We start from the raw sequence: 9,331 nt of genomic DNA, 5'->3' as shown, positions 1-9,331 counted from the left end.
GGATCCAGACTTAAGCTAGACATGACTAACTTAAGTCCTACTGAATCCAATGGAGTCTACTCTAAGTATGACTAAGTCTGGATCCAATCCTCTGTATCCATGTTATCTATGAACCAGACTTCTTTATAGCCCCTGTGTTGGATCCAGTCATGACTAACTTAAGTCCCATTGATTTTAATAGGTCTACATCCAACCTACTCTTCACCCCTTCGGTTACTAACTATATGCAGAACACTTAAAAAGAAAAGAAAAGTATGCTTAGCTGTAGAAGTATCAAAAAGTATTTATTCAAGACCATTGTAAAAATAATTCATTCTAAACAAATTATAACAAATTATAACAAACTTGGGTTAGCTTTTTTCGCTAGTGGTGTCAGCAATTTAATTTTGCAAAACCAACACAAGTTGTATCAATTTTTTGCATACTTATATAAACACACATTAAAACATCTCACATTCATTTAATTAAAAAAAAAAAAGCCCTGGTCAGTATAAAAAGCACCATTCTAACTTCTTCAAATTACTTACATGTTAACATTCATTTTCAAGGCACCTCTTGAAAAAAGAAATGTTTTAGTCAAAGACTAGGATCTGAAATAGTTAATGAGTTTTAAAAATCAGTGTTTAATATTAGACAGTCAAGAATAGTCCTTGCGCCATAGTAGTAATTTGTGTTCACATTATTTGACAAAAGAGTGGGAAGACTGGTTCATCTTAAATAAAGGCTGATAAAGTCAGTGTCTAAAATGTCATTGATTTTAACTGCCTGCATATCAGACACTGAGGCTTTCATTCTACACCCACTTACAGCCAGTTTCGACACTGCTGTCCTGCATGTGAGCAGCATTCCATGCAGAAGCAGTAACTTTTTAACGATCCCTGTCTGTGTGTTGCTCCCAATGGATGCAACATATGCTATGCCCAGCAATGCCAGCATGTCCCTGGTGATGGCAGCAGTGGCATGCCTAAGCCCCACGTGTTTACTAGGTGGCATACAGGGTAAGGAGCACTTCTGTTACTGCTTCTTTGTGGAGTGCCGCTATGAAAAAAGTACTTCTGTACTGTTCACGTAGGGAATGCACCTCTAAGGCAAGACTGTTGTCCTGTGAAGGGGAGAGGCCCTAGAAATTGATCTTGCAAAAATTTGTGTAAATAACAGTACTTAAAATGGTTAAAGAGAACCTCAAGGCACAGAAACCAGTCCAGCTGAGAACGCTTATATAGGCCAGCACTCCTCAACTTGGTGCCCTCCAGATGTTTGGGATTTCAATTCCCCAGCCAGCATGGCCAATAGTCAGGAATGCTGGGAGTTGTCATCTAAAACATCTGGAGGCCACCAGACTGGGGAAGGCTGATACAGGACTACCTTCTTTTTTGTTTCACTCCTTTTATCATAGTTCTTTTCTTGGCCAGGAACAGTGATGATTAGCTACAGAGTTGGAACGTATCACAAGGCTATATCCACAGGTTAGGGATTATTACAGTGCTGTTGTTATTTAAAAAATTAGGCTATCTCAGTGTGGCAACTGATGATTGGACAACTACAAAACCCACCCCACAAAGTAGTTTCTCATGAACAGGAGCTAGTGCCCCCCCCACCTACAGTAAGGAACAGTGGTAGGACTTTGAAAGAAAAGTGGTAGAATCCTGGTGTAACTGGGTTTGGTCCCCAAATGAGAAAGTAGCAATCACATAGGTAAATATAGCCATCTGTAATTTCAAGGAAGCTGTATTTGCTGGCTTGTTTCTTCTTTTAGCATACCCTAGTCTAGAGACATCCACCACTTGTCCAATGAGGTGCCATTTTTGTACAGTGGCAGTCCTACCTAGCCAGGCAGAGGCTACAATTCCCAGCAGACCTTGCTAAACCATGATGCCAGTGGGCATCACTTGCGTCTGGCCTAAAAGGATGCCACCACTTGCTGTTTTCTTTAGGCCACGTCTCTAGTCTGCAAACCGTTGCAGCAGATGATCCTCTCCACGCCGGGGACTGCTGCTCCCTCCAGCCCCACTGTCCATGAAGCGTTCACAAGGGAACTCAATCAGGTCAGCCTCGCTCAAGGCACAGACAGTGCTCCGGGGCGGGCGGTGGGACTGGAAGCCGGAGAAGTCAGCGGAGACACCGGTGCCCATGGAGCGCAGGGGCCGGCGGGTCGAATACATCTGCCGCACGTGTACCGGCGAGGCTGCCTTCCGCCGCCGGCGGCAGCCCAGCACCTTCTTCCGCACCAGGCGGGAGGCCCAGGCTGCCAGGGCCAGGAAGAGCAGCAGTGCGTTGACCGCCAGGAGCACCAGGACGAGCAGCTGTTGGTCCAAGCTTCGGGCTCCACTGGCCACAGCAGCAGCAGCTCCGCCTGCATCCTCTTCCGGCAAGGTGACCAGCCCCGCGCAATGGTCCCGTGGGGCCACCGGGCAGACGCGGCCCCCCAGCACCCCCTCCACACAGACCAGGTAAGGGGTGTCAGGGCGCAGCTCCTGCAGGGTGGCCACCGGCTCGCTCCATTCGGGGAGATACACAAAACGCTGGAACTTGATAGCTGCCCCAAAGCGATCGAAGAGGATGCGGAAACGGACAGGCCCCAGCAACCGAGGGCTGCGATGCGGCCGGACCGCCCAGCGCACGGTCACCGTGCCAGCACTGACGGCCTCCACTGACAGGTTGGACAGAAACAGCTTGTTGAAATCACAGGGGTCAGTGACCAGTGGAGCGCCAGACACGGAAGAGACCAAGTGGTGCTTCCCCACCCGCCGAGGCCAAGCGGCTCCAGGGAAAGACGGCAGCCGAGTACCGATTAGCGAGCTGGGCGTTGAGGCTGTAGGACTCGCATCCACTCCCCATTTCCCTCTTTCTGGCAGTGAGGCTAGCACCTTCTGGGAGCCCACCAGCTGCATGGTTGAGACAGAGGGCAGGGAACTTAGTTTCTCCTGGGCCTGGCCTGGGGGGCTGACGCTGCCGTTGCCTCTGGGCAGTGGGGAAGGAGCGGCCGCCGCTTCGGAGCAAGAAGAACCATTGACCGGAGCGAGGAGCTGTCCGTCTTCCAGGTAATCAAGGTATTTCCCAGCCAGGGCCGGCGGCTGGCGGCACTGCACAAACACCGTTAGGAGCCGCCCCTGGGAATGCCAGGAGCCCAGCCAGTGCTTCAAGCCTCGCAGGTGGCAATCACAGCTCCAGGGGTTCCCATCAAGCTCCAAGCGGTAGAGAGCCGGGCTGGAGGCAAAGAGGTCTCCGGACACCGTGGCCAGGGCGTTTTCCTGCAAGCTGAGCTCCCGCAGCTTGTGCAGGTGGCCAAAGGCACCCAGGGGAAGGACGGCCAGCAGGTTGCGGCTCAGGTCCAACACCTCCAGGCTACGCAGGGGCTGCAGCAGGGGGGCGGGCAGCTGGCTCAGCAGGTTTCCTTCCAGCCGCAACTCCTTGAGGGCCCCCAGGCCTGCGAAGGCCTCGGGCGCCAGCCAGGCCAGGCGGTTGCCGCTCAGCGACAGTTTGGCCAAGCTGGACAGGTGCTGGAAAAGCCCTTTCCCCAGCTGCTTCATGTTGTTGCCCGAGAGGAGGAGGGTGCTCAGCAAGCGTGTGGGCCTGAAGGTGTCTGGGTGGCGCAGCGAATCCTGCTGGTTCCCGGACAAGTCGAGGAAGCGCAGCTTGCCCAGGCCGGCAAACGCATTGGGGCTCAGCCAGCGGATGCGGTTGGCCTCCAGGTGCAAGTAGAGCAGGTTGGCCAGGCCCGAGAAGGCGGCGTCGCCCAGCGAGCCCAGGGCGTTGCCGTCCAGCCGCAGCTTGACCAGGCTGCCCAGGCCGGCGAACGAGGCGGCTGTCAGGGAGCTGATCTCGTTGGCGTTGACGTAGAGGATGCGCAGCTTGGCCAGGGGGCGGAGCGTGCCCGGTGCCCAGGCGGCCAGGAGGTTGTTGCCCAGGTAGAGCTCCTCCAGGCGCGCCAGGCGCTCGAAGGCCTTCGGGTGGAGCGCGCGGATGCGGTTGTACTGCAAGTCCAGGCGCTGCAGCGCCACCAAGCGGTGGAAGTCGGAGGCGGAGATGTTGGCGATGAAGTTGCCGCCCAGGCTGTAGGTGAGGATGCCCCGCGGCTCGGCCGCCTTGGGCACGGCCCGCAGCCCCCGGTTGGTGCAGAGGAGGTGCTGCTGCTGCTGGCAGTCGCATGGCTCCGGGCAGACGGGCTGCACCGCCGGCGGGAGCAGCGCCGCGAAGCCGCAGCAGCAGACGAGCAGCGCCTGCATCAGGCGGGCCGTGCGCGCGAGCAGCGGCGGCGGCGGCGCGGGCGGCGGCTCCATCCGCTTCGGGCGAGCTGCGCGCGGCTTCCCCCGCTCCCTCGGCGTCTCTCCGGCATCCCCTTCGCCGGCGCGGCGGTGGCGGCCCGGGCTCCTCCTCTGGCTTGCGCGGGAGGGGGCGCTGCTCGGCGGGCCAGCTCCGAGCGCCGCAAAGCCGGGAGAGGCGGGGTCCTGGAGCGGACCACCAGCAGCTCGCCCGCCCGCCCGCGCGCGCGGCTTCCCCTCCGCGCGCAGCGGCTCAGCGCGCCGGCGGACCCCCGCTGGAGAGCCGGCCCGGCGGCTCCATCGCGTCCCCGGCAGCCCGCCGCCAAGGGTAGGCAAGGGGCGGCGGCGGGAAAGCCCCCCTCGAGCGGCTGCCGCCCTGCGCGACCCTCCCGCTGTCTCTGGCCGGGCGGCTGCCGCTGCGCTCTCGGCTTGCAGAGCGAGGCGGGCGAGGCGGCCGGGGACAGACGATCGGAGCGGAAACTCGCGCTTCCCACTCGCGGCCCCCGGGGACGCGCTGGAAGATCGGATGGAAGCGCGGGGGGCGGGAGAGGGGAAAGGCCGAGCGGATTGGAAGGAGACAGCCGGACCAGGGGGCCCGCGCCGGGCCGGGGGAGATTCGGGGGGGGGGAGGAAGGGAGCGGGGGAGGGGCCGCCTCGGCTCTGCTCGGCTGGGCTCAGCGTAGCCGAGCAGCGGGGGCGCAGAGCAGGAAAATCACTGTCTAGGCTGGGAGAGGGAGATAGAAACACGCGGGCTGCAGATAAAGCGCTTGCTGGTTTCAATTTATGGAAAGGGAACGAGCGGCTGGCCAAGCTCTTTCCGCCCCCTCCAGTTGTACGTATGTCGTAGTCGCCTGCCAAAAGTAATAGTCACGGTTTACCGCAGATTAAGGCCTGTATTTACACAAACGGCTATTAGAAGGCTATATATGAACCTCCTGTTTGGGCACCAGAGGCGCATCCTGCCCTTATGTCACCTCACCTCTGTGGTTTGAAGTGAAAATAAAATAAAATGGGCCTTCTGTGAAAAGGATGAGCCTTGCTTGATTTCTGGCCCTTCACTACCCCCACACCAGCACACCCCATTTGTTGTTGTTTATTCGCTCAGTCGCTTCTGATGCTTTGTGACTTCATGGACCAGCCCACGCCAGAGCTTCCTGTCGGCCGTCGCCACCCCCAGCTCCCCCAAGGTCAAGCCCATCATCTCCAGAATATCATCGAGCCCATCATCTCCAGAATATCATCCATCCGCCTTGCCCTTGGTCAGCCCCTCTTCCTTTTGCCTTCCACTTTCCCAACGCACTCCATTACAATATCTAAAGTAAGTAGCATAGCTGTGGGGGTACTGGTATTGAGGTTGCTGGGTTAGGGCTCGATTGTCCTGATCTACCCCACAGGGTTGTTGTGGAGGTAAAACAGGAAGGGAGTGGAAGAACCCTGAGCCACTTGGAGGAAAGGCAAGATACTAATGTAGAGTTGCATCCAGATTTAGTCATACTTAAGAGTAGACCTATTGCTGTAGACACAGAACAATGTCACACAGCGCTGATCCATGCGTAAAACATCCAAAATCCACAGTTAAGAAATATCTTTACTAGGACCAACCAAAACATGACAAAGATTGTGCAAACTTTTGAGTTCTCCAGAACTCTTCATCAGCGTAGCTGGTACAAAAAGCCAGGGACAGGGAAAGAAACAGGATAAAAAATTAGGTCAGATCTTCTCCGCCACTTGTATCACCTAGCCTGATGAAGAGTTCTGGAGGATTCAAAACCTTGCACAAACTTTTGTGGCATTTTGTTTGGTCCTACCCATGGATTTTAAATTATTTTTTCTTGGATTTTGTATGTCACATAGAACCACACTGTCAAAATGCAGCTATCTGCCCCCACTCATGTTTCCTCATCAGTCAGTTACTGCCAGGTGCCAGCATCACATTAAAAAAGTTGCAATCCTAAACAGACTGACTTGGATCCAAGGCCTACTGAAAACAAGATGTACAGCACAATCCTATGTAGGTCTACTCAAAAGTAAGTCCCATTGAGTTAAATGAGATTTATTTCCAGGTAAACAGGTACAGGATGGTGTGTGATCCTATACATGGCCATTCAGAAGTAAATTCCATTGAGTGCAATCTCTCGCTCCCAGGTAAGTGCTATATTGGATTGTAGCCTAGGTGTTTATCAGATCTGCCATTCTCAGTACACCTCAAGGTCTTATCAACACTGTGTGTTCTGACATCACTGCAACAATTATGGGAATATGTGATGGTGAAATGTAAGATTATGGCAAATGGTAGAAACAGATATTGTACTAGGCTTTGTACTGCTGTAACTAAATAGCGTTGTTCAATTTTCTGGCCAATTCCTATATGCAAGAAGATCAGGAGGAAAATTCCCTGCACATCTTGAATACCAATCTGAAAACGTTAGTGCTAAAACAGTGATAATTCTCACACATATTACATTGCAGCTGATTTTCCATTGAAATGTCTGCCCTATGGAAGCGGTTCAGGTTGGAACTGGGTCTCTTAACAGGAAACCTGTAGGGAGAAGAGATAATGAAGCAAAGACAAAGAAAACTGGGAACTTCTCTTTCATTGTATGGACAGGCAGTGGAGAACTGAAAGTCCATACAATGTCTCATTATATATGGCTTTATTCCAGGCAGTGCATAAAGGGTTAAGATCTTAGACACTCTGAGACCCTCCTGGAGACCTATCTTGGCACATCTAGCAACCCAGACTCAAACCAATTGAAAAACTGGGGTGCCTAGTGTTGGATTGGGTCTGCTGTATTTTGTGGATTGCCAGTGCAGAAAACACAACTAATACAAAAAGAGAACAATAACATGAACATCATACCTTATTGCTATGCTTGGGATATAAGATGTACATTTTTAGTCTTCTCTAAGGTGCAGTCCTAAACACAATGAGGGCATAAGCACCATTGAACACAGTGGGATGATTCGCATGATCATGGTGTGGTTAACAAGTGGCTTGTTAACCCTGCCATGCACGCCCGCTGCATCCGACCTGGATTTCCTAAATTACCCTCACTGGCACAGCTTGCTGTGTTGTCCAAACCTGGGCGGCATGGCGTGTTAAGCCACGTGGGTTAATTAACTTGTGGGGCTCCGAGATCTGTCCTCTCCACCATTTTGCATATGCAAGTTGTGGTGGGGCTTTCATGTTTCATGTCATGTGAACTTGGGCATCGTGGGTTATTTGAAGGTTAAATAACCCTAGAACAAGCCATGGTGGCTTATCGTGATGTGCGAACCAGCACAGAGGGTTGGGATCCAGCTGAATGGGGTAAGCTAGGGTGCAGGAGGGAAGGCGATATCCCTGAAAATTGGGCAGAGCCCTTCCATGGAAGCTAGATCCCGGATCCAACTCTAAGGCTGCAATTCTATACACCTGGGAGTAAGTCCCATTGAACTCAATGAGGCTTACTTCTAAGTTGACATGTATAGGATTGCACTATGATTATTCCACACCAGCTCTTCTCTTTGGTTCTCTCACACACAAACACATGCACACACACACTCATTTTATTGGACTTGTCAGCAGTTTATTCCTTTCTAGGCCATACCACAATACACTTATTAATCCTTTATCAAGTCACTGTCACCATCACAAAGATGTCCTCACTGTACTGTGTTATTATACACTGAATGTATTTCTGAATGTATACACCGCCCTTCCATTTGGTAACTCAGGGCGGCTTACAAAATCATGCTACAAACATGAGTAAAACCATCTGCATAACATCTGTGGGTATGGAGGGTGGGGAGAGCTTTGGGTTTGAAATCCACTTTAAGGTTCTATAAAGAGTTTTAAAGACAAAGCACAAACATGCCTGACACTCTAATGCATGCAGTGTGTTCAGGAAGATGAAAATCAAGGCTGATAAGATTTGGGAGTAAGCTCCATAGAACACAGACTTGTTCGGAGTAAATGTGCATAGGATTGTGATGTAAAATGCAGTGAAAATAGCTATTCTTTTCTTTGTTGTTAAGTACAGGGGTGTTCGGTGCCAATGCCAATTAGGCTGAGACAATGAAGTTGTCTAATTGGAGCACTTTGTTGCCAAACATCAGATTGTAGATCTCTGTCTCCCTCTCTCTCTCTCTGTCTCTCTCTCTTTCCCACCCACGTTTCTGGCTTACTTGTGGAAATAATCTATGTGCCATCTGTAATTCATGTTGGTTGAATAACACTGCAGATAAGGCATTTTCTGATGGAATCATTTGCTTTCATTTAAGAATGGAATGTCATTTGAGATGTCCAGCTCTTCTTTAGGAAGACAGTCTGGCTTCCAGACCCTACTCAGTCCCTGTATGAGCAGGGAGAGACTACCAGATGTTGAGGAACTGTCTGTACCTTTTCCTGAGGGAATACTAGGCTACAAAGGCCTATTCTGCCAGCTGGAAATATCTTTTTTTAGCAGTAAATACCCGAGTAAAGGATGTTTAAGTAAGGAAATAACCACACATCGTGATTTTTACTTTCGACACTTAAAGCATAAAGTACTATACCTGTCTGTTCAAAAGTAAGTCCCACTCAACCTTAACTTTTAAAAGCCCTGAGCCAATGCTAATAGCACACACACTACATTAGATCCAGATTTAGGCATGTGCAGCTAGCCTGAAAGAAGCAGACTTCCCACCACTCCTCACCAAAACAGTTCTTCGCCCCAGTGAAAATGCTACACAGTGTCAGCAGCTGCTGAATGGGGAACTGTGGTCTGAAGGGCTGACGGAGGGGAAGATCCCTGAAAATTAGACAGCGGCACCTCCCTCCCGCACACCAAATCCTTCCCCATTTAGCAGGATCCCCGACTTTCTGTGTAGCATTGACAGGGGGCTGGGGAAGTCCACTCTCCCAGCACAGTTGTGCATGCCTAAATCTGGATCCAACCCAATAACTATTAGTCACTCTGGAGGGGGGGTGGGGTGGGGGCTGAACATTCCCAGCGGCATCAAATGTATCCTGCCAAAATATATCATCGGTGGGGCCCAGATGAAAACCACAGTATGGCTGCAAACATACATCCACTTGTGCATCTCCC

The 9,331-nt window shown here is 51.7% G+C and overlaps 1 protein-coding gene across 1 annotated transcript in view; it reads right to left on the bottom strand.

The window, feature by feature from the left end:
- Window positions 1-270: 270 nt before the first annotated feature.
- The window catches only part of TRIL (TLR4 interactor with leucine rich repeats), a 75,861-nt gene continuing 66,800 nt past the window's right edge, over window positions 271-9,331 (bottom strand). Inside the window, exon 2 of the mRNA XM_084859820.1 lies at window positions 271-5,113. Within this exon, the coding sequence (XP_084715946.1) occupies window positions 1,944-5,113 (3,170 nt within the window). The 3' untranslated portion in view covers window positions 271-1,943. The remainder of the gene's footprint in view (window positions 5,114-9,331) is intronic.

The sequence above is a fragment of the Heloderma suspectum genome, chromosome 5 (genome assembly GCF_057233095.1).
Source record: "Heloderma suspectum isolate Gila_16-S chromosome 5, 16-S_ref, whole genome shotgun sequence".
NCBI classification, from domain to species: Eukaryota; Metazoa; Chordata; class Lepidosauria; order Squamata; family Helodermatidae; genus Heloderma; species Heloderma suspectum.
This window is presented reverse-complemented; position numbering and strand designations above follow the sequence as displayed.